The sequence below is a fragment of the Copadichromis virginalis genome, linkage group LG3 (assembly GCF_057382275.1).
Source record: "Copadichromis virginalis isolate Kocher_CV1m ecotype Utaka linkage group LG3, C_Virginalis_male_GT1.1, whole genome shotgun sequence".
In the NCBI taxonomy this organism is placed as follows: Eukaryota; Metazoa; Chordata; class Actinopteri; order Cichliformes; family Cichlidae; genus Copadichromis; species Copadichromis virginalis.
In genome coordinates, this window is record NC_140620.1 from 24,010,271 (window position 1) to 24,036,490 (window position 26,220).

General features: G+C 36.8%; 1 protein-coding gene across 1 annotated transcript in view; it reads left to right on the forward strand.

Annotated features, from left to right (window-relative positions):
* LOC146713549 (uncharacterized) overlaps window positions 1–24,406 on the forward strand; it is a 43,526-nt gene extending 19,120 nt beyond the window's left edge. The window contains exons 11-29 of the mRNA XM_085448737.1: window positions 3,041–3,103; window positions 3,961–4,014; window positions 4,480–4,575; window positions 9,047–9,100; window positions 9,529–9,591; window positions 9,985–10,053; window positions 10,381–10,479; window positions 13,319–13,393; window positions 13,683–13,739; window positions 14,281–14,355; window positions 15,102–15,194; window positions 16,075–16,167; window positions 18,373–18,447; window positions 18,780–18,869; window positions 20,197–20,271; window positions 20,811–20,891; window positions 21,174–21,272; window positions 23,965–24,018; window positions 24,174–24,406. Coding sequence (XP_085304863.1) covers window positions 3,041–3,103; window positions 3,961–4,014; window positions 4,480–4,575; window positions 9,047–9,100; window positions 9,529–9,591; window positions 9,985–10,053; window positions 10,381–10,479; window positions 13,319–13,393; window positions 13,683–13,739; window positions 14,281–14,355; window positions 15,102–15,194; window positions 16,075–16,167; window positions 18,373–18,447; window positions 18,780–18,869; window positions 20,197–20,271; window positions 20,811–20,891; window positions 21,174–21,272; window positions 23,965–24,018; window positions 24,174–24,371 — 1,563 coding nt within the window. The 3' untranslated portion in view covers window positions 24,372–24,406. The remainder of the gene's footprint in view (window positions 1–3,040; window positions 3,104–3,960; window positions 4,015–4,479; window positions 4,576–9,046; window positions 9,101–9,528; window positions 9,592–9,984; window positions 10,054–10,380; window positions 10,480–13,318; window positions 13,394–13,682; window positions 13,740–14,280; window positions 14,356–15,101; window positions 15,195–16,074; window positions 16,168–18,372; window positions 18,448–18,779; window positions 18,870–20,196; window positions 20,272–20,810; window positions 20,892–21,173; window positions 21,273–23,964; window positions 24,019–24,173) is intronic.
* The last annotated feature ends 1,814 nt before the right edge of the window (window positions 24,407–26,220 follow it).

Sequence of the window (26,220 nt, forward strand, 5' to 3'; positions counted from 1 at the left end):
GGGGGGGGGGCGACAAAAAGGGGACGTAGACAACATGAGCTTGACAAAATATTGAACACACAGATATAAAATACATTGTAGATCCCAGTAAGGTGCATTACACTTAATTCTGACACTGATGCTGTTAAACTTTTCTGACCAACACAAGACACCAAAAACCTTTTAGTGACACTGAAATCCAGCTGCACTCAAGTAAAAGATACAAAAAAAAACTGTGAATATTTTGAACTTTTCTTTGTTTTATAAATCTAATTTGATAAATGTTATATTTTTTTAATGGATCTTTTTAAGCAAAAAATACTTTTATTTTGGGAGACACTACATTCAAAAGCAAGTATATCCTTTGGGTCTTTATTTATTTGCTTTTTTGTATCAGCCAAGTTATATTTACATCAGGGGTGGCCAACTCCCAGACCTCGAGAGCCGCTGTCCTGCAGGTTTTAGATCTCACCCTGGGTCACCACACCTGAATCAAATGATTAGTTCATTACCAGGCCTCTGGAGAACTTCAAGACATGTTGGCTGTGTCCCAATTAAGAGGCCGCATGCTTGAAGTACGCGCACTACGCGTACTACGTACAGTGCGTACTATAAGTACGAGAAGTGCGGAAGTGAGAGGCTTGTGAAATGGGACGGTCTAGCCTTCGTCGCGCTGTTCAGGTTGCCTAGCAACCATGATACTAACCGCGAGAGACGTTACATACAGCTTTGTGTGACAGAAATGAAGTAGAAAAATGTTTTGTTGGTCATTCATTTTTGTCATGACATCACTTTGATTAGTTGAGTATCTGAGGCTGAAACCACGGGACTGTGAAACATGATTGTTGGGCTTCATTTCTGTGCTGAACAGCCATTTAAGATTAGCTAGTAAATAACAATTAGCTCATGTTGTTCATGACACTAAAATCATCTCACTGTGGTAATGTAAATATAATATGGCCAATATTATATGTATTGTCAGATTATTATGATACATATATATATATTACAGCAGTGAGCTTGAACTCTGTGTCAAAGATTCAAGTTGCAGTTATTTATATTTCCTATCACCTTAAATCTTCACTCAAAGACACTCAAGTATCTTTGACAGTGTATATACAGATGTATTATATATAAGAGACATATTGTTTGTTTAATATGTTGGCATTACTAAATTTGGCTCAATGCTAAAATGAAGAGTAGACTGATATATTAAATATTCCTTTATTGGGTGAGAAAATCAGACCATGTCATAACTGCTTTAAGTCATACAGAATAGATATCAGAGCCTTAAACAGGCTGACTTCTGCTAAATGGGTCAAACTGGGCAGAAAGTATACAAACACATAACATCCTTATAGAATATGATGTAACACTATAGATCAACTTACCTCAGAATATATAAAGCATATAAACAATTACAGCAATATGATGCAACAAACACAGCAGTGCTACTGATCCAAAATACTCAAAGCTTCATAGAACTGAAACAAACATTTATTTTTAGGTCCATTCTGCTGCTGATACATACTTTAGGTTTCTGAACATTAAACTTGTTGCTGCCTTTCATAGTGTGTAACTTGAAGGCCCTGAGTACTTTCTCCCACACTGAAAACACTGGAATGATAAAATTATTTGAACATTACCTAATAAGACTGATTCAGGACAGACAATTAGTTATGTTAAACTTTCCTAGCAGTCCTTCACAAACAGGGAACAGTCTGTCTATTCTCTCCATCTGTCAGCTGCTGCTGGCTCTTCCTCCTCCTCTTCCTCACACACTGCTGAGTTTGTCCTGGTGGATCATCAGGGGTGCAAAGCCTCACAGATGATGTGCAGCAGTGGGTCCCTCAGTCTGTCCTCACTCTGGACACTTGCAGTTGTCACTCATGGAAATCAAATGTGTGATAAGCTGCAGGATTCAAACACAAGTGTCACTTATAAACACATGTTCATACTTTTATTACACAATCAGAGAGAAAGAAAAAGAGAGAGAGTGCAGGACAGACAGACAGGTGAGAGTCTCAGGTGTACACACTGCTACAAAACAGCACAAAAGAAGGAGGATTTAGTGTTTGTGTTATTACGAGTGCAAAACAAGAAGAGTTTCCAGATGGTCCAGTGGACACATGTGTGACTCCTGTGATTAAAGCATCTTTCTTTCAGCTTAACGAGTGAACCGTCAGCTCATTCAAACACACGTTAAAGTCCGTTTGGCTCGACACCACCGAACAGAGGCAGCAATATAACATAGCTAACATTAACAGTGCAGTGGATCCTGCTTGTGCCGTGATATTCATGACTGCGAACCGAGCAGCATCACTGACTTTCAGCTTGTTGTGTTTGTGGATATATGACTGACTTTAATTATCCATAAAATCATCACATTCTCTGTAAGATTAAGGTCAACTATATATATATATATATATATATATATATATATATATATATATATATATATATATATATATATATATATATTTAGAAGAAAAGGCTTTAAAACCAAGTTAACGCTGAAAGTACAAACATCACTAATGTCACATAACTTTGCCGACATTCATGTTTTAATGTTCTTCATTATTAAACATTTGCACATAAGTAAGTGATATAATATTCAGTACTTACTTTTGACAGTTCACTCTTCGGCCGCTCCCTTCTGCCGTATGCTGCGGCAAAATTATCCACACCCACCGCCGCGCTTTGGGTGTCTTGAAAAGCGCTATATAAATCCAATCCAATCGTTGTCGCGTGGCGGTGACGTAATCGCACTCAAAATGCGTACTTCAAGCGTGCAGTATCTTAATTGGGACACAGCCGTTGAGGAGGTAATTTAGCCATTTAAATCAGCTGTGATGGATCAAGGACACATATAAAACCTGCAGGACACTGGCTCTCAAGGCCTGGAGTTGGCAACCCCTGATTTACATAATACAGCTTTAATGTGACTCTGGTTGTGTTTTCATTATTGTGTCTTAAACATGAACATTTCTTCCTTCTGCGCTTTCTTCATGTAACATTTCACCTGCAGTCAGAGAAGAAGAATACTGAAATCATCAATAAGCTCCAGCAAGAGAAAAAAGCAGCAGAGGAACTGAAGAAGAAGGAGGAGGACAAAAATCGTGAGGTTTGTGTTTCCATTATATATATCAACACTGTAAATTTAAAACGCTCAATTAATTATTAACTAATAATGAAATGGAAGTAAATGTGTTTCTTTCGGATCGTCCTTTTGTAATTTATATCATACCAAATTAAGTTCTGAATAGAACTTAATTTATTAACTTTTTATAAATGAATGTGTGATTGTATTGTGTAATCACACACGTGTGTTTTGCTTTCCATTGTTGCAGTTTCTGTATCATTAACAACAAAAGCAAGGGATTATGAAACATTTTTATTAGTAAGGAAAAGCTGTTCTGCAGAAAAGTGTACAATCATCATTGCAGCCATGAAATTACACTGCAGTAAATGCAGAGGGTCTGTTAAGTAAAGTACAGTCAGTTTTAATAAGTGGACGTGCTAAGCATCTATTGTCTTGGATGAGCAGCAGACAAGAGCAAACTTTATGACACAGTTTACAAGTAACTCTGATGAAGCCAAAATCAACATAAGCAGAAAAAACACACAGTCACTTGTTGCCAAAATGTAATAGTGGCTGATAATGAAACAAGTCCTCAGCAAGGATCAAGTGCCTTTGGATGTCTGCAGTACATAAACACACATGTAACACTACATTATGTAGGTTTATCAGCTCGCCATCATTCTTCTACATTTTTATGACACCACCTCTAGTGGTGCAGTTTGGTATGTGGTATGTACATTACAGGACAACATGGATGAAGCTGCAAACAAGATTTGTGTCCTACTGACCAGTAAAAAGAAATAAATCCTATATGTCATTTGTGCATAAGAGAAAAGCATAAAGTACTAAAAAAAATTGTCTCCCTGTTAAAAACTGATGTTTTTTCCTCCCGTCTGTAGCTGGAAAATAAACTCAAGGATGAGAAAAAGAGCAATGGAGAAAAAGTCAAAGAGGTACTTCTATGTTTTTACATTTCATTCTGACACTGATGCTGTTAAATCTTACCAACAAAAAAAAGCACCAAAAACCGTTTAGTGACACTGAAATCCAGCTGCACTCAAGTAAAAGATAAATAAACCGTCAATAGTTGTTTTGTTTTATAAATCAGATTTCATAATTGTTATATTTCGTGTGTGTGTGTGTGTTTAAGTAAAATCTACTTTTATTTTGGGAGACACTACATTCAAATCAAATATAGCCTTTGGGTCTTCATTTATTTAAATTATTTATATATATTTTATTTGATAATTCAAATCAAGCATTTAAATATTTTTTTAATTGTATGAACCAACTTATATTAACACAATACAGCTTTAATTCAGAGCTTTGATGTGACTCTGGTTGTGTTTTCATTATTGTGTCTGAAACATGAACATTTCTTCCTTCTGCGCTTTCTTCATGTAACATTTCACCTGCAGTCAGAGAAGAAGAATACTGAAATCATCAATCAGCTCCAGCAGGAGAAAAAAGCAGCAGAGGACCTGAAGAAGAAGCTGGAGGAGAAAAATTGTGAGGTTTGTGTTTCCATTATAAACATTCAGAATTTACTGACCCAACTCTCTTTATCTCTGTATTGTAAACAGTTATGAAGGAAACTTTACATATTATTTTGAAGTAATAATGAAATGCAAATAAATGTGTTTCTTTGGGATCATCCTTTTGTAATTTATGTCATAGCAGGCTCTTAATTCTATATAGAACTTAATTTATTAACTTTTTGAGTGAATGTGTGATTGTATTGTGCAATCACCCACGTTTTGCCTTCCATTGTTGCAGTTTCTGTATCATTGACCACAAAAGAACTTATAAATCCACCTTATACACATTTTTCAGATCGTCCCACAACACTTAATGTTGTTAACATCAGGCTACATCAACTCCCTGATATTTAAAATAAAATAGCTTTTATTTAATCTTTTTGCGTAAAGCGAATAGTATAGAATAGAATCACCACTTTATTTTCATTCAGAACATTTAGTGCACATCAAAATGAAAAGCATTTACTCATCACCAGACTTTAAATATAAATAAATCTATAAAAAGTCTAAAGGTTTAAAATATTTTAAAAAGGATAAACGTGTAAAAATATAGGAAAAGAAATATTATTTGGATTATGAAATACTTTTACTAGTAAGGAAAAGCTGTTCAGGATCTTTAAATATATCGAACAGCAGTAACAGCAGCAGAAAAGTGCACAATCATCGTTCAGCCATGAAATGACACTTCTGTAAATATATAGTCATGGGGGACAGAGGGGAGGGGGGAGGCAGTCAGGGTGGGTGGTTGGTGTGCTGATGGCTGGAGAAGGAAACTATTGTAACATCTGGCTGTCCTGGTCCTGATGCTGCTAAACCTCTTTCCAGAGGGCAGCAGGTAGAACAGTGCATGGTGGGGGTGGGCGGAGTCTCTGATGATGTTATGGACTCTGCTGAGACAGCATCTGTGCTCGACTTCCTGGATGGATGGAGGAGAAGTCCTGGTGATCTTCTCTGCAGTGATTTCCTCTCTGCGGCCTTAAAGCTGTCAAACCAGATGGAGACACAGCTGCTCAGCACACTTTTAATGCTGCTTCAGTAGAAAGTGGAGATGCTGGAGGAGAAAGGTGTGCTCTCCTCATCTGATGCAGGAAGTGCAGACACTGCTGAGTTTTTAACCAGTGCTCATGTGTTTGGTGACCAGTCTAACTTCTTAGTTATCTGTACCCCCAGAAAGTTGACACTGCTGACTACCTCCACAGCTCTGTTGTGAGTGATTAGTGGTGAATAACTGGACTGTTTTGTCCTGAACTTGATGATCAACTTCTTGGTCTTCTTGACATTCAGGATTAGATTGTTGACACTGCACCAGTCGTTTCACATCCTGTATAGGACAGATCTATGTTGTCCATAATGAGACCCACCACTGTTGTGTCATCTGCGTTCCTAATCATGCGATTAGAGGCAGATTCAGCGCTGCAGTCATGTGTCAGCAGCGTGAACAGCAGTGGGCTCAGGAAACAGCCTGATGGGAGCCAATGTAGAGACAGGTGGAGTTGAAGATTCTGTTTCCCACTCTCACAGAGTGAGTTCTGTCATTGAGGAAGACCAGCAGCCAGATACACATGGGGGTGCTGATACCTGTGGGAGGGGTCAGTTTTCTCACCACCTCCTGGGGGATGATCAACCAACAAACAGCATTCATACGTGACTGTTCTCGTAAAGCTCAGGTGAAGAGCAGAGGACATCGCTCTGTGGAGCCGTTTGGCCAGTACGAAGACTGACGTGGAAGGGACTCTACAAGGACTTCATTATTAAGGGAGTTAATACAGAGGGCAGGTGTCAACAAAACATGTGATGGGGACAGATTTGAAACATGATGGAACAACGTTCTGCTCCAGCGAGGTGTTAAAGATGTCTGTAAGGACGTGTGCTAGCTGCTCAGCACACTGCCTTTCATACATTCACTCTCCTCAGAGTTTTACAGACATTAGTGATACTGAGATTCAGTGTTTTCTCATCAGGGTGAAGACTGTCTTTTATTGCAGGGTGTTGTTGTTTATCGAAAATGTACAGAGACAGTGTGTGTTGTTGTCACACATACTTGCTTCATTTATTTATTTATCTAACTTAAAAACTTAAGTTGCGTGCTACCAGGTCAGGAGGAGTAAATCTGGGGTCCTTTAACAGAATGATGTGGTTTCCTCATCCTCACTCTCTCTCCTGGTAGAAAAGCAGGCTTCCATTCATGACGCTTAGCATCAGTGTAATGTTGCCTCTTCAGCTGATATTTCTTACAGTAGAAGGCAAAGGGAGTATGTCCAGTTTATTACCCATCTTTCTGCCATGAAGGTGTTCGTAGGGAGAGGGAAGTGGTCGCATGCAGTGTTGTACAGTAAACTTGAAGCCAGTCCAGCACAGTCTCCTTCCATGGCTGTGACTGCTGGATTGCTGTCTGGATGCAGGTGCAGAGGTCACGAAGAAACCGTTCAATTGCTCCATTTTGCAGCTGGGTAGTAGACAGATGTTCTGCTGTGAGAGATGCCTGTATTATGGAGGAATGGGTCAAATGCTTCAGAGGTAAACTGTGTACTTTTGTCTGTTACATTAATGTTCTCTGAGTTGCCGTGACAACTAAAGACAGACGAGAGGAGTTGAATAAGCTCAGGCCATTTGGAGTAGGAGTCAGTCGATGCCACCAGTAGAGGTCTCTTAATCTTTGCTTTGTGTTCACAATCCTTTGGTGACTTTCACTTTCTAGTGTGATCAGTTTAGGTCTCACTGAACATGGTGCAGTGAGTCTTGAGCATCTGTGAACAGAATTAATTAGAGTTGAGAGTTCATTATGGGTTTTGTATTAAGATGCAAGTGATTTGATTGAGGCAGACAAAACACTTTGTGAGCGCAAAGCAAACAGTTAAGGTCAAGTCGAACAGGCAGAATGAAAATCAGCAACTGGAAGTGACGACATGGCAGCAGAAATTTGAGCTACCATTTCAAGATCTGCATCCAAAGTGTGATGGGAAGAAACAGGCAGAAGCAGACGAGATAGACAGTCAGCTGTATAACTCAGAGACCCTGGGCGGTAAATAACAGCAGACCAGCGGGTGATATTCATTCTCGCCCTATGAATCCCTTTGTTGCTCAGCAGTGTTGTCAGAGCTTGGTGGTCTGTCTGCAGAGTGAAACATCAGCCTCACAAATATGTTCTCCTTTTCTCTGCAGCCCACACACCAGCAAGAGCTTCTTTTTCAACAGTAGAACATGTTTGTTCTGTTGCAGACAGTTTGGGGGAAGCAAACGCTGCAGGTTTCTCTGTGCCATGTGGTGGAAATTTCTTTATGTTATGTATTGTTCACATTTTTTAACCATATCACTTTAGTAACAGTTGTATCATTTTGTCACTTAGGTTAGCTTCACTAACGTGTCTTATGCTCTATCACATGTGTTCTACACAGACACACACGGCGGCCGCTGCAGTAAGTCAGAGTGTGGGGGGGTTAGATAGATAGAGTGGGGCTCTCCTGCTCGTCTGTGGAAGAAGGGAGGCAACAGCTTAGTGAAAAACAGTTGTAAATGTCTCTCCTTGAAGGGAAGGTATAGGCCTGTGAGGTGAGGCAACATGTAAGAGTTGTGGAACATCTTTGTGTCTGTGTGTGTATCTTTGTGTGATGCTTATTTGTATTGTGTGTGTGTGTATATAAGATGTGAGGGCGGCGGCCATCGTCAGAGAGGACCCTGGTGTTTGGCTAGAGCAGTGGTTCCCAAATGTTTTTTGCCAGGCCCCCCTTTGTTTTACAAGAAAATCGTGCCTCGTTCGGAGGCATGAGAGTTGTTTAATAATAATAATAATAATGTACACTTTTATTGATCCCCGTGGGGAAATTCTTCTCTGCATTTAATCCATTCACTCAGTGAAGCAGTGGGCAGCCACCAGTGCAGCGCCCGGGGAGCAGCGTGTGGGGATGGTACCTTGCTCAAGGGTACCTCAGGGTAGCCGTTCAGGGGATTCGAACCCCTGACCTTCCGATCATGGGGCAACCGCTTTACCTACGGAGCTATCCCTTGTCTTGTTTGTCAGAGTTGTTTCACTTTATGCACACAGTCAATATCTGGGCAGCAGGGATGCAGGAAGCAGGTGATGTGTTTGTAGAGATCACAGAAGCAGTAGGAGCAGCAGGTAGAACAGTGTTGCCTAAAAGGGTGATGTTCATCCTAACACAGGAATTATTTTCTTTGTGTATGTAACCAGTTGAAGATCAGGTGGTTGTAGTGGTGTATCGCTGAAGTGCTCTTTCTATGGACTTAGTTTGTTGAACTGCAAATTCCGTTTGTGTTGCCAAAGTAGCATCTTTATCCAGAGTCAATCAGGTCTTTCTCCTAAATAAATAAATAAATCCTATATGTCATTTGTGCATAAGAGAAAAGAGAAATAAGAGAAAAGCATAAAGTACTAAAACAATATTGTTTCTCTGTTAAAAACGGTGATGTTTCTTTGTCCTGTCTGCAGCTGGAAAATAAACTCAAGGATGAGGAAAAGAGGGATGAAGAAACAAAGGAAAAAGTAAAGGAGATACTTTTATGTTTTTACATTTAATTCTGACACTGATGCTGTTAAATTTTACCAACAAACACAAAACAGTGTAGTTGTTTCGTTTTATAAATCACATTTTATAAATGTTATATTTTGTGTGTGAGTGTGTTTAAGTAAAATCTGCTTTTATTTTTGGAGACACTACATTCAAAATCAAATATATCCTTTGGGCCTTCATTTATTTAAATTATTTAGATAATTCAAATAAAACATTTAAATAAAATTTTCATTGTTACTTATTTATATGAACCAACTTATATTTCCATAATTCAGCTCTTATTTAAAGCTTTAATGTGACTCTGGTTGTGTTTTCATTATTGTGTCTTAAACATGAACATTTCTTCCTTCTGCTCTTTCTTCATGTAACATTTCACATGAATGCTGAAACCATCAATCAGCTCCTGCAGGAGAAACAAGCAGCAGAGAAACTGAAGAATCAGTTCAAGTCCAAATGTCACGAGGTTTGTTCTTCCACTGTAAACATTTTTAATATGCTGACAAAATTCTCTTTATCTCTGTATTGTAAAGAGTTATGAAGGAAACTTTAGATGTTATTTTGTTTATTTGACACCAAATGTCTAATTAATTCTCATTCTCTTATTTCTATATAAAACTTAATTTATTAACTTTTTATGAATGAATGTGTGATTGCATTGTGTAATCACACACATGTGTTTTGCCTTCCATTGTTGCAGTTGCAGAGTAAGGAAGGACAATTATTTTGTTTATTTGTTGTCTGTTAAAGTATTTCTATACATAAACATGTTTCTCACAGTGTGAAACCTCAATAATTTTGTCACTTTTATCAACAAAGTGCTGCAGAAACAACATCTGTGTGTCTTTTTTTCTGACAGATGATCAACTCTGAGAAGGAGGAAATCATTCAGAAGCTGATGGAAACATTTCCTACACTGGACTCAAAGGTCAGTGAAAGCATCTCTCAGCACACAGAGGTAAACATGGACACATGTGATGCTGTCATCCTCCCAATGATCACAGACCTGTGCACTTATATTCCTGCAGTTTTGTCCAGCAGCAGTTTCTGTATCATTAACCAAACACAACTTTGAAATCCCACCACTGCAAGATTGTTGACATCATCCCACAACACTTAATGTTGTTAGCATCATGCTACATCAGCTCCCTTATATTTACATCATACAGCTTTAATGTGACTGGTTGTGTTTTCATTATTGTGTCTTAAACATGAACATTTCTTCCTTCTGCTCTTTCTTCATGTAACATTTCAGCTGCAGTCAGAGAAGAAAACTGAAAACATCAAACAGCTCAAGGAGGTGAAAGACAGAGTAGAGAAACTGAAGAATCAGTTGGAGAAGAATTCTCACGAGGTTTGTCTTTCAGTTGTAAACATTCAAAATGTGCTGACTCAACTCTCTTCATGAATATAATGCACATCAATATTTACTCACCAAATCTGAAGGTCTGAAATATAAAAAAGAATCCAGGATGTATCCAAGTAAGAATATGTGCTGGATCTCAGGGTCTCATTGTCCTAACCCTCCCCACTCAGTTTAAGATCTGCATGTTGAGGCAGTCTACAGCCAAACATCAGTCACAGCAGAAATTTCTCTGTACAGAGATTTTTTGTATGTTGTGGAAAAAATAAATCAAAGTGATTTTCTGAGATTTTTTAAAAGAAAGTTGAAACCTTTGCAAAGGGATCAATACAGCATGAACAGGGTTCTTACAAGCAGTGACAAAGAAGCAAAATAATAACATCTCCTTTGAGACCGCTCTCTTTCCCAACGTGTAACATGCCAGCGTTTTGTCACATCCTGAGGTGAAATGTTCTACAACAAACCTTCAGTGTCCCATGATACGCTCCTGGTGGTAAGACACGATCCAGCTGTTTATTCCAGGCCTAACTCGAACCACAGCCTTAATCGTGTCAGACAGTGTTTTTCAAAGCGATGAGAAAGTAAAATAAATGTACATGTGTAGATTCATTCCACACGGTTCTCATGTTTCCAAACGTGTAACACACAGACATGTTGGGTGGGTGAAAGCGCAACATACCGACGATTTGTCACAGTGTCGATATGTTACGCTTTGGGATAAGAACATGTTGCTCCTTTATGGCCATCGTGTGGATACAGTCTTTATCTGTTCAGTTGTAGGAAGCAGGATGTAGAACCTTCACTCATTCTTTGTTTAACAAACTTTAGCCACATACCAAAAGCACAATGAGGGTAAAAGAGGATGAAACACTGTAAAACCTGCTTCACAGTAAAGTAGAAAGTTTGATTTTTTTATTTATTTTTTAAACTGAGGGCATTTTGTGCTGTTGAAATTTGAACTTATTCCTTATTAAATATTGACCTTATCACACACCTGATCAAATAGCATTAAGTGGAAGTGAGATTTAAAGTTTCTGTTTATTGTTACGTTTGATGTGATTAACTGTGAGTGAAGAGACAAAGACAGGAGTGAGAATCCTGCACATGTTCATTATATTAAAGATGCAGCTGGAACCAGATATTTACAGACACATCAGAAAAAAAACATTTTTCTTTACTGTCAAACATCAAATCAGAGTAACATTTTTTGTTAACATATTTTTTGTATTTGTGAAATGTCCGAATAGAGAAAGATATTTGTTGTGGGTTTTTTATTACTTTCATCAGAGTCAGAAGTGTACATGCACATCTTAGTATTTAGTAGAATTACTGTCAAACTGTTTCACTTCAGCCAAACGTTTCAGATTTCCTTCCACAAACTTTCTCAATAGTTTTCTTGAATCTGGGCTCACTGAGAGACAGAACTGGTGTAACTGGGTCGGGTTTGTAGGCCTTCTTGCTGTCACTCACCTTTTCAGTGCTGCCCACAAATCTTCTGTGGGACTGAGATCAGGGCTTTGTGATGGCCACTCCGACACCCTGACTTTGTTGTCTTTAAAACACTTTGTAACTAATTTGGAGGTATGTTTGGGGTCATTGTCCATTCGGAAGACCAGTTTACATCCAAGGTTCAACGTTGTGGCTGATGTCTTCAGATGTTGCCTAAGCGTGTACTGTTTACGTTCCATCTGTTTTGTGAAATGCATCAGTCCCTTCTGCAGCAAAACAGCTCCACAACATGATGCTGTCGCCCCCAAACTTCACAGTTGGGATGATGTTCTGAGGCTTCAAAGCTTCCTCCTTTTTCCTCAAATATAAAGTTTATCATTACAGTTCAGTTTTTGTTTGGTCAGACCTCAGGACATGTCCCCAAAGATTAAGATTTTTGTCCCCATGTTGCAAACTGTAGTCTGACTTTTTTATGATGGTTTTCAAGTATGGCTTTTTCCTCCAAGAGTGACCTTTCAGCTCGTGGTACAGGACTCACTCAGTGACGCTGTTTTTCTAGTGTCAGTCAGCATCTTCACAAGGTCTTTACCTGATGTCCTGGGTTTGTTTTGCACATTTCACACAAAAATGTTCCTCTTTTGGACTCAGAATCTGTCTCCTACACGAGCAGTATGACAGTTGTACGTTCCCATGTATTCATACTTGTGTATTATTGTCTGAACTGATGAACGTGGGACCTTCAGTTATCTGGAAATTGCACCAATAGATGAGCCGCACATGTGGAAGTGCACAGTTGTTTTCCTGAAGTCTTGTTAGATAAAGACACAATAAACTTAGTGCATGAAAGTAATGAAAAAACATGTGTTCTTTGTCTTTATACTGACATTACACAAATACAAAAATATGTTAACATTTATTGATCTATAACAAAACAAAAAAGTTTGACGGTAAAGAAAAAAGTTTTTTTGTGAAGTGTTTGTAAATATCTGGTTTCACCTGTGCATTAAAGTATCCTTGTAAAAGCTGTGGTTCTGTTTAAATCCTTAATTATTCTATAAAATTCACATTGACAGAAATAATAAAGGTTTTTTTCAGGCATCAGAGTCTACAATTTATTGTCAAGGTCATAACCTGGAGCAGAGTAGCACCAACACTCATTTGTTGTATTTAATAAAGTGCTGATGAAATAAATTGACTTTAGTTTAATGAGTTTGTGACCGTAATTAAATTAATCATTAAAATAACTGCACCAATCGGATTGAGTAAGAGGACACAATAGTTAAAACATGTTGCTCACAGTGTGAAGCTTCAATAATTTTGTCACTTTTATCAACAAAGTGCTGCAGAAACATCAACATCTGTTTTTCTTTATTTCTGACAGACGATCATATCTGAGATGGAGCTGGATAAATTCATTCAGAAGGTCCTGCAGATATTTCCTACACGGAACTCAAAGGTCAGTGAAAGCATCTCTCAGCACACAGAGGTAAACATGGACACATGTGATGCTGTCATCCTCCCAATGATCACAGACCTGTGCACTTATATTCCTGCAGTTTTGTCCAGCAGCAGCTTCTGTATCATTAACCAAACACAACTTTGAAATCCTACCACTGCAAGATTGTTGACATCATCCCACAACACCTAATGTTGTTAACATCATGCTACATCAGCTCCCTTATATTTACATCATACAGCTTTAATGTGACTCTGGTTGTTTCATTATTGTGTTAAAAAAGCTCCAGGTTGTGAAACAAGCAGCAGAGCAGCTGAAGGCTGAGCTGGAGTTCAGAAGTCGTGAGGTTTGTGTTTCCATAAACATTATGAATTTGTTGACTGAATTTGTAGAATCAAAGTGCACACCAGTATTTTTCTACAATATGTGTAGAAAAAAATTTCTAGGCTATATTTATTTAAGAACATTAAAAAGTCTCTCTGCATATTATTAGTGAGTTATTATTAGCATATGACAAAGATTCTATGATATGCATATTATCACAGAATCTTTGGATCTTTGAGTTTAAACGTGTTGAGACAGTTTACAACCAGAAAACTGTTTCTGATAGAATGAAGAGTAGACTGATATATTAAATATTCCTTTATTGGGGGAGAAAATCAGACCATGTCATAACTGCTTTAAGTCATACAGAATAGATATCAGAGCCTTAAACACAGTCGTAAATTCCCACAGTGTGCACTATGTGCTTCGAATATTGTGTGTAGGTTTTGTTTCATACAGATCACCACAAAACATGTTGCTCACAGTGTGAAGCTTCAATAATTTTGTCACTTTTATAAACTAAGCACTGCAGAAACATCAACATCTGTCTGTATTTCTGACAGATGATCAAATCTGAGAGGGAGAAGGATGAAATCATTCAGAAGCTGATGAAAACATTTCCTACACTGGAAACAAAGGTCAGTGAAAGCATCGCTCAGTAAGTGAAAATAACACGATTCTAGTTCATCTAAACCTAAATCTATGTTAACTGGAAGTAGAGTTTAGTCAACAGTCCACAACTGATTCTCTTCATAGCTGGATCACCCAGATTAAACTACTTGGTGTTACTATAAATCACCACCTCATGGTCTCAGCATAGAGACTCTGTCATTAAGAAAATGAGACAGGCCACAGCTGTGGTTAGGAAATGCTCCGTCTAAATAAGATGTTATTAATGCACGATCGAATAGATAATAAACGTTTTTAGCTTCCAGTACAAACTAAATTACACTTTGGCTTCTTTTTATTTATAAAGAAAGCAACACTGTTAAACACAACACATGTTTTCTCTGCTCAGCTGCAGTATTGTATGAAATACACAATCATGCTACACGGTGTGTAACAAACTGCAATTTAGAAATTCCTTGATCCAAAAGCAATTTTTTTTTAAAAAAATCATTATATTGAGAGCATATTTTAAGAGGAATAAACTGTCTTATAACTGCCTTAGAGAACTAGCTACTATTCCTAATTAAAAAAAAAAAAATGTATTTACACAGTTTTTGATTATTGTAAATATTGTAAGAGGGTTTTTGATTTTTATGCATTGTGCACGAAGACCAGCAATCACTGTTGTGGAAGCTAATGGGGTTCCTTATATTTAAGTAATAAATAAATAAAATAAAAAAAATGTTGTTAACATCATGCTACATTTCACCTGCAGTGGAAGAAGAACACTGGTATCATCAAACAGCTCGTGCAGGTGAAACAAAAAGCAGAAGACCTGAAGAAACAGCTGCAGCTCCAAACTCATGAGGTTTGTCTTTCCATTTTTCTATAACTGAATAGAATAAAAGTGCACATCAGTACTTACTCACCAGCAGACTTTACAGTATAAACGAAAAACAAACAAATCTAAATCTAAGGGTCTAAATATATCATCCATACATGATATTGAGGCAGTCTACAACCAAACCTCAGTCAATGTCATGGTAAATTTTCTGTGGGAGGCAGAGTTGTGGACTCTCAGGCAAAACTGCGCTGGAAATAGTTTTATTGCTAAATTCCTAGAAAACAGGTGACGTGAACATGAACTGGGAACTAACTCTTTGGAATATTACTACAGAAACTTTCTAATCAGACAAGACACACAGCTAGACCGAGCTCACAACACCAAATAGATGAGACACATACATCATATACACAAGAGGACATCAGGGCAGAGAGGAGACACTCGGGGAACACAGAGGGAAGGCTTATTCTAACCTAAACACACTTAAAGCATAAAATAAATGAAACCAACATAGAATATCCAAACATTATAAAGTCCAGAGACCTGGAACCACTGTGTCACTGACTCAGGACCATGACAGTCAAAGCAGAAACTTCACTTCTGGTGTTTGTGATCATGCAGAGGATCAGCTGTGTTTCAGCTTCTCATTAAACTAAAGCTGCTGCTTCACTTTACATACATGATTTGTTGGCTTTGTGTGATGGTGCTGCTGTCATAGGCTGATGGAGAGGAGTAAACGCTCTCCTGTGTAAAAGGATCGTTCCTGATCTGATTGTCATTCACATGTTAGAAGCAACAAGTTTCAGTTTTCTAGTTTAGATTTCAATCTGAAAAGTCTCCTGTTGATCTCAGTAGAGAGCATTTCTTCCTTCTGCTCTTTCTTCATGTAACATTTCACCTGCAGTCGGAGGAGAAAACTGAAACCATCCATCAGCTCCAGCAGTTGGAACAAGCAGCAGAGATCCTGAAGATTCAGCTGGAGTCCAAAAATCAGCAGGTTTGTCTTTTCATTATATATATTATGAATTTGCTGACTCAGCTCTGATGAATTATTATGAATAAAATAATAGTCCAAATCAGTATTTACACACTAACAGACTATTTAGATAAATAAGTAAATGAATAAATAAATAAAACTAAATGTAAAGGTGTAAAATATATTTTAAATACGAATTTAGAAGCTACACATGCTGCTGTTGATCTCAGTAAATAAACAGTCACCTTCCTCCCTATTCAGGGATTTTTAGATGTTGATGAAAGAGGATGAAACAATCAACTCTTCAGTAAAGTAGAAAATGTTTTTCCCATCAAATCAGAGTGTTTTCTAACTTCACTAACTGATTACAGCTCATAAGCTGAAGCACCAACCCTCAGCAGTTTTGGTTGAGTTTAGATTTTATGAGTTTGTGACTTTACATAATTTAGATTCTTTACATTTTATCATTTATTTATTTCTATAGCACATTTCATTACAACAGCAATGTTGATCAAAGTGATTTACAAAAATACAAAATAACTAGTAAAATAACTTATATTAGTACCAAACATCAAATATCAAATAACTCTCATACTCTATTAAAAGCCAGTGAATATAAATGTATTTAAAGATAAGATTTAAAAGATTGACAGTAGGAGTCTGTCTGATGTGTAGGCGTCGATTATTCCACAGTTTAGGAGCTACGACCCCAAACGCTCAATCACCTCTGTGAACCAGCTTTGACCTTTGTGTGGCTAAAAGCAAAAGATCATCTGATCTAAGAGACCTAGAAGGTGGTCAGATAAATACCTGGGAGCCTGTCCCTTCAGGGCTTTGTAAGTTAACAATCAAATTTTAAAATGAATTCTGAAGTGAAGGCAAGCACCGGGGAAATATGGGAAGTCGTTTAGTTCGTGTTAGAAGACGAGCTGCAGCATCTGGACCAACTGCAGCTGGTCTCCAGCTAGGATGTAATAAAAGCATGGATCATCCTTTCAAAGTTTTTAAAAGAGAAAAATGATTTCACCTCAGTTTAAAAAAAGGCCGCTGTAAGTTAACTTTGTAAGTTAACAATAAAATGTTCAAATAAATTCTGAAGTGAACAGTGTGCCAGTGAAGAGAGGCAAGCACCGAGGAAATGTGTAGTTCGTGTCAGAAGATGAGCAGCGGCATTTTGGACCAACTGCAGTCTTACAAGGCAGCTCTGGTCAACTCCAACATATAAGGAGTTACAATAGTAAAGCTGGGATGTAATAAAAGCATGGATCGCCTGTTCAAAGTTTGTAAAAGATAAAAATTATTTCAGAGATAGATATAAGGTTGGAAAAAGACCACTGGGCTAATCTGTTTTTTCAAATGCAAACTTTCTGTCAATTATAACCCCCACATTTTTGGCATGCAATTTAATAAAAGGTTCAATACTGTGCAGGTTAACAAGAGAGGTGCTGGGATTGCAACTTGGTCCCAAAGTTATCACTTTGGTTTTGTTCTTATTAAAGTTAGAAGACATCCAGGCTTTAACTTCACCAAGACACTGAAGTAAGGGTTCAGGTAGGGCAGAACAGTTTCTGTTCAGTTGAAGACAGATCTGAGTGTCATTGGCATATGAATGGAAACATGTTATATTTTCCAAAAAATTAGACCTGGAAGCAGCATAAAAATAGATAATAAAATTGGCCACCACAAGTAAGGGGAGCTGAGGAAGAGATAAAATCTCCAAAGCTCACAGAGAAAGTCCTGTCAGACAGGTAAGACCTGAACCACTCTGATGGAATGACCTTGATGCTGCAATGCTCCAATCATGAGATGGAGATGCTGTGGTCAACAGTATCAAAGGCAGCGGTCAGATCCAAAAGCAAAAACAGAGCTGAGTCTCCTGAGTCAGTCGCTTTATATTGTACAGTAGATACAGAGAAAAACCCAACAATCATATGACCCCCTATGAGCAAGCACTTTGGCGACAGTGGGAAGGAAAAACTCCCTTTTAACAGGAAGAAACCTCCGGCAGAGGCTGTACACACTGACGCAATCTTGGTTTCTCTTAGACAAAGTAGAGAAATTTTATTCTATACAGTGTGTATCATTTAAAAAATAGAAAACCACCAATCAGACTGAGTACGGTTGGAAACATGTTACTCACAGTGTGAAGCTTCAATAATTTTGTTACTTTTATAAACAAAATGCTGCAGAAACATACATACATATGTCTGTCTTTTTTTGTGACAGATGATCAAATCTGAGAGGGAGAAGGATGAATTCATTCAGAAGTTGATGAAAACATTTCCTACACTGGACTCAAAGGTCAGTGAAAGCATCTCTCAGCACACAGAGGTAAACATGGACACATGTGATGCTGTCATCCTCCCAATGATCACAGACCTGTGCACTTATATTCCTGCAGTTTTGTCCAGCAGCAGCTTCTGTATCATTAACCAAACACAACTTTGAAATCCTACCACTGCAAGATTGTTGACGTCATCCCACAACACTTAATGTTGTTAGCATCATGCTACATCAGCTCCCTTATATTTACATCATACAGCTTTAATGTGACTGGTTGTGTTTCATTATTGTGTTTTAAACATGAACATTTCTTCCTTCTGCTCTTTCTTCATGTAACATTTCTCCTGCAGTGGAAGGAGAATACTAAAATCATCAATCAGCTCCAGGAGGTGAAAGAAACAGCAGAGAAACTGAAGCAGCTGGAGAAAAAAAATCAGGAGGTTTGTGTTTCCATTATAAACATTTTGAATTTACTGAGCCAACTCTCTGTATGAATAGAGTAATTGCACACATCAATATTTACTCACCATCAGACTGTACATTATAAATGAATCAATAAATCAAAATCTTAGCATCTAAATTATTTAAAAAAATCCCAGATATAATTAATTTAGCTTAAAAATTAAAAATTAAGCTTTTTAATTTAGCTTTTACTTAACGTTTATTTATTTTATGCTTATTTATCCTGTTATTCTATTTATATTATTAATTTAGGTTTTACCTAATATTTATTGATTTTATTCTTGGTCATTTTTTATCTTCTTACTTTTCTTATATTTATATTGTATCCCATTCTTAATTATTTTTATCTTTTTATAAAAGATGTATGTATCCATGATCGTTTATGTTAATGAGAGTGTGGGGAGTGAGTTGGAGGGCGAGGTGGGGTGGGCTGCCTTTAACCATGTAAAGCACTTTGTATGAAAAGTGCTTTATAAATAAAGATTGACTGATTGATACATGTAAGAATGTAAGAAAAAACAGTGTGCATTCATATTCCCAAAAGGTTGATTCTGTTCATCTGGACGTAGCGTTTTCAGTGGGAGAAACGTTTTGTCACTCATCCAAGTAACTTCTTCGTCAGCTTCAGCTGACTGCAGGTTTCCCCGACCTTATGAACAGTAGATTTATATAATCAATTAAAAAAATCAGCAGAACTGATGTGTTGTGGGAATTATATAATTTTTATATCATGTTTATTCTTCGATATCCTTTTTATTTAAGCATTTATTCAATTTATTAAACACACGTGTGGGAAGATACGCAGCACTACATTGTCAACACAGATCTCCGCTCAAAGCATACTTTTAAAATAGTTTTATTATGTCAGGGTTCACGCCCCTTTTCGCATCAATAAAGAATATAACAGGCATAAGTTATAATTAATGACAGTTAAACACGTTTCCGTGTTCAACAACATTTTAGCCTATATGGCTGTCTCACCCTCCAGATGTTTCCTGTCGACTTATTCATGGCATGCTTATCTTTAACACCTTCTGCATCAATAGTTGCTAAGCAAGCATAAAGCAAAATATGTTTCACCTTTGTGCATATAATTAGTAAGGAAAAAGTAAAAGCTGGTTTTAGTTTTAGAAACTAAATTGAACAAAAGATATTTATTTACAAATATTAATTTATATTATCCAGCTTATATTTACATAATACAGATTTTATTTCTAGCTTTATTTAAATCCTATTGTGTTATTAATATTGTGTCTTAAAGGTGAACATTTCTTCCGTCTGCTCTTTCTTCATATAACATTTCAGGGTAAGATAGATAGTGAAATCATCAATCAGCTTCAGCAGGACAAAGAAACAGCAAAGAAGGTGGAGCAGCTTCAGGTTTGTCTTTCTGTTATAAAGATTCTGAATTTACTGACCCAGCTCTATTTATGAATAGAGTAATTGCACACATCAATATTTACTCACTGTCAGACTCTTTAATATAAATGAATAAATTTATATTAAATTTAAATCTACGTGTCTCAGTTAAATAAAATAAAAAATCCAGGACACATATATGTAAGTATATAGGAAAAAATTGTCCATGCATATTCCCAGAAAGTTGATTCTGTTCATCTGGATGCAGAGTTTTACACAATTCATTAAATCAGCAGCACTAATGAACATTGGGCTGTGCGTGCAAAGTATTAGTAAGTAAAAAGTAAAACCTGGTTTTAGTTTCAGAGACACTACATTGAAACTAAGATATTTCCTTACCATCTTCAGTTATTTACAAATATTTATTTATATTTTCCAACTTATATTTTCACAATACAGCTTTTATTTACAGATTTTATTTAACTCTGGTTGTGTTATCATGATTGTGTCTTAAACATGAACATTTCTTCCTTCTGCTCTTTCCTCATGTAACATTTCAGCTCCAGGGTAAGACAGACAGTGAAATCATCAAACAGCTCCAGCAGGACAAAAAAACAGCAAAGAAGGTGGAGCAGCTTCAGGTTTGTCTTTCTGTTATAAAGATTCTGAATTTACTGACTTTACTGAACTGAATAATTACATACATCAATATTTACTCACCGTCAGACTCTTCTATATAAATGAATAAATTTATATTAAATTTAAATCATCTGGACGCAGCGTTTTACATAATTCATTAAATCAGCAGCATTGATGAACACTATTTACATAATACAGCTTTTATTTGACTCTGGTTGTGTTATCATTATTGTCTTAAACATGATTGTTTCTTTCTTCTGCTCTTTCCTCATGTAACATTTCAGTTCCAGGCTGAGACAGAGAGTAAAATCATCGATCAGCTCCAGGAGGTGAAAGACACAGCAGAGAATCTGAAGAAGCAGATGGAGTCCCAAAATTGGGAGGTTTGTGTTTCCTTTAGACTCAGTGAGAATTTGCTGACTCGACTCTCTTTGGTAATACAGAATAGAACAGAATAGCCATATTATTGTCATTCAGAACATATACAGTTAGTGTCAGTATTTACATCAAACTGTACAATATTAATAAACATTACCCCACCACACACTGATTTATTATTATTATTGTTATTAAACTGAAATGTAGAGAGTCCAGTTAGAGAAAACTTCTTGATGCGAAGATCCAGATGATCATAATGTCTCATTATTTTTGTTAACACTTAAGCACATCAACACTTAATTGAGCTTTATTTGCAAATATAATTCAAGACACCTCGGATAGTCTTTGATGAGTGTCTGGATCTTAGATGAAGCCATGTTTGATCCTTCTTCCATACAAAAAAGCAAAAAAGCATCAACAGCCTGATTCAAATTATCCGACAAATTTTCAATGACATCCAATTCAGGGGAATGTGGTGTTATTCTTCCACAGCACAGTTTCAATCTGTCTCATCTAAATGAGCTTTTATACAACGAGCAGTTCTGTTTGTGGTGTGAGTGCAGAAAGGCCTTCTTTTCATTACCCTCCCATACATATGTACAAATACAACACCAAGATGCTCTGCAGGGTTTTGGAGGTGATTCATTCTGACAGTCCGCTGCATATGCAGCTCCTGTAATTTTCTTGGCCTGACCTGAGTTCAACCACAGCTGTGCCTGTGCTCTTCTATTTCCTGATTACTGTCCTTACAGTTGAAACTGAGTTCAAACCTCTGAGAGATGTTTTTGCAGCCTTCCCCTGAACCACAGTACTGACAATCTTTGTTTTCAGATCTTTTGAGAATTACTTTGAGAATCCAGTTCTGTCAGTGTTCAGTGTCAAAGAGAAGCACAACTTGAAAGTTTCCACCTTAAATACATTTTCTTATGATTGGACATGCTTGCCTATGAAGTTCAAGGCTTAACAAGCTAATCCAACTGATTTAGTGTTGCAAGTAATCAGTATTGAACAGTTCCATGCATTCAAATCAGTAAAATTACAATGATACCCAAATTGTTGCACAGCCAGCTTTTACAACTAACTCCATTCTGTACGTCTAAATACTGCTTCACTAAAAATAGATGTTTGTGAAACACTCCAGTACTCAGATGTAGGAAATGAGGAGGAAATGAAATGCATGCCACTGTTATCTTTTTGTTGAATGAAGAGTGAATATTTATGCAGGGAGAGACGTTCCCAGATGTTTTCATATGATTGTGCATTTCAAAACCTTTTAACATATAATTCAAAAACAGCTTTGCTGACACAACATAAAACTGAACAGATATGTATGTGTGCCTGCTGAAATTCTCACCATATAAATATGAAAACTGCCCACATTTAGATTAAGTGCTTAACTTCAGAAAAATTCATTAAAGAGATAAAACGCTTGAATTGTCCCTTTTCGGTTTAAATCCTGACTAAACAGTCTCGACTTTACAGAGAAATCTCAACACTGGGTCCAGATCTGGTCCACGTTCTGCCTGATGTCTGATGTAGAGGATCAGCTCTGTTCCAGCTTTTCATTCAGACAAAAAGCACTGTTGTTTCACTTTACATGCATGATTTCTTTGCTTTGTGTGATGGTGCTGCTGTCATTGGTTGACAGAAACGAGTAGACTCAAGAGGAAGTTTATTTTTATTATTTTATTGTTACGTTTGATTGGATTAACTGTGTGTGAAAAGATAAACACAAGAGTAAGACTATTGCAGATGTTCATTTCATTTAAACAGTATCCTTATAAAAGTTGTGGTTATATTGAAATTCATAATTATTCTATAAATATTGACAGTAATAAGAAATGTGCTATCAGATGTCAAAGTAAATGGGACCATTATTTGTTGTGGTTCAAGTTCATAAACTGAACTCAAAGTACACAGAGCTGAGTTGTGCCAACCCCAATAGTGAAGACTCAATATGAAAGTGTTGCTCAGAAGACAGATAAACATGGACGTATGTGATGGCTGCTATACCAATGATCATAGACCTGCACGCTCATTATGTCCCTCTGTGTGACTTTCTGCTTAATGTGAAGTCGTTAGTGGAAATTATGATGCTGATATGATTTGTTTGATGTGACCAACCTGCTAATTTTTGACTTTTTATTGAGAAACAAGAAACACAAGTTCAAAAATACCCCATAACACAGTAGTGTTAGCCCCAATAATTTTAGTTATTGATTGATGAATTGATTTATGTAAATTGGATTAGTGTAAGGAAATTGATAGATGGGAAGTTTTTAATTAAATAACATTTATTGAAATTCAAATACACGAGTTGTTTTAGTCATATTTTTCTATAAGCAGGCCTGAAAAATGACAGAAAGCACTCACAAAATGTCAACGCATGAGACTTTTTTCATGTCTTTTAATGTGCAGTCAGAGAAAAATGATTCTATAATTAGCATCAGCTTCATCAGGACAAAGAGAAGACGAGATGCTGAGAGGAAAATGTAGGATTTGAGGGACCAGTTAAACACTTAAAAATAACATGTGTTCTAAAACCTTTGACTGGTGATCTATATAAGAATGACAGCTGTTTTACTACATTAAGAAATAAACTAATCTAAATAAATTAGGATATTGCAAAAGTAATTAGAAGAATATTTCCATTAAAAATATACTGATGTTTTCATTTCTCTCTGCTATTTGGAAAAGATGCTCCAGGCTGAGAAGAGGAAGAATGATGAAAGTGACAGAAAACTCAAAGAGGTAAATCTTTTCACCCAAAGCAGTTCACTGCTGTCATCTCTCTTTTATCTCTTTGTATACAATCCAAATTTGGAATTTCTTCACAAACATTAATTTTCCAGCACAAAAACATATTTCAGTTCATAGCTGTGATCTTTTTCTTCATCTCTCTTTAGTTGGTAAAGCAGCTCCAGCATGAGAAGAAGAAAACTGAGAAAAATCTCAATGAGGTAAATCTTTGTCACCCAAATCAATCACCTGCTATTATCTCTGTTTTCTACGTGTTCAGGTTACAATCACACATGAGAACAAACCTCAGACACCAAATAACTGTTAGTGAAGCTCAAGTTTGTTCTCACTGTTTTCAAACTTGAAACTTAAAAACATCCTCAACCACTTTATATTTACATAACACGTTTTACTTTACATTTAAACAGATTTTTTTTTTCTTTAGTGAAGTTTGTGATTGTATTGTTATATCATGTCTTATAAAAGAGCACGTCTCCAGTCATGTGTCCTCTCACCTGCTGTTGGAGAAAAAGTATTCAGACTTAAACAATCAGCTCTAGCAGGAGAAACCCTGAAAAAACTAAAGTCCAGAAATCAGGGATTTTATCTCTCTGTTATAATCCTGCTGAATTTTCTTCTAAACATAAAAAATGCAAAAATGTTTCAAAAAAAAAAAACAAATGCTGAAAGTCATTAACTTGGATATTTAGCACACAGAAAATAAACATTTTAATTCCAGTTCATTATTTTATCTCTGAGCGCACTCTCAGTGTTCTTGTCTAAGGTGACGACTGCACATTAGGTTTATGAATCTTTAAACTGGATCGATGTAAACAATAAAGGCCCCACAGTCTGATAAAGTTGCTCACACATCAAAGTGAATTTAATTTGACTGAACAGATATTCTTGCTGTGTGACTTGTAATTGCTGCAGTGTAAAAGAGACTCAGCAGTATTTATGTTTTTTTGCATCACACAATTAATGGATGCACACTGATCATTCAGTAGTTTTAGTAAGGTGCAGTTTAACAGCTCACACATTTAAAATGTATTTGGCAAGAAGAGATTGTAAGGAAACTTACAAGATACTGTAAATTAAACAATCAGAGGTTTTCAGCTGATTTTAAACCAAATCTCAGATCATAACCTGTTTATGGGATCAGCACAGGTTACCATAGTGATTAACCAGGTAAAAAGAGAGAAACCTCTGTGACACAGAAAACTCTGACTTTAATGTAGACATGAAATATTAAACTTTGGAGCCATCCTCTCAAAAACTGCAGACAGTGTTTAAGCAGATTTAACTCTGTTTGTGATGCTGGAGTTAAGAAATAGGTGTTCTCACTTATAGTTTGTTAGACCATGTGTAGATCCATCTTGTACGAGTACAATATTACCGGTTTGTTTGGTTGGTTGGTGCTAATAGACATTAGTTTGTGTTAGCTAACTAGTGAAAAAACCTAACTACTAATCAAACTAAGACGGCACTTTTGTACTGCCCATAGCTGCAGCAATGAGATTTATGTTTAGAAAAACAAGGATCTACTGTCCACTTTCACTGTCCGTCTCTGAAGCAGTCAGTGGTTCTTCAATTATAAAACAGGAAAATCCACCTGTTAGCTTTAAGGTTTGCAGAGCACTTGTTAGTCAGGTGCAAAGGTGCCTCACCTGACTAACAGCTAAAGTTTGACACTGTCACCTGTTTCATTTTTCTTCGTGGGGTCAGGTGTACAGACTGAGATCTGCTAGGAGGTGGCAGAGCAGATGTTCACAAGCTGTGAGCAGCACTATTTATGCTATATTCAGGTGTAATATAACCCCCAGTAACCCTCTGGGTTAAATATCTTTTTCCAAACTCAACCAAAAGGTTTCCAACATAACAAGTTACTGTGATGTTTCCCCATCATCTCTTTTTATATGGTACAGATACAGATACTGAAATTACAACTTGAAGCATGCATGAAAACAATCGTGAGAAACTAAACCATCAACTCTGCTGTAATAAAACAGAAATTATAAACAGACAAGAGTTTAAACTGTTGTTGGGACGAGTTAAATGGAAATTTAAATGTTTCTCTGGAGTTTTTGTTTTTTTACATCAGGCCAGTTATATTTAAGTATAAGTGAAGCTGTAACTGGAGCTTTAGTGAATTGTGGTGAATATAGTTCAAATCCGAGCTTTGTTTTTATCTCTCTTCTGTCTTCCAGTTGGTAA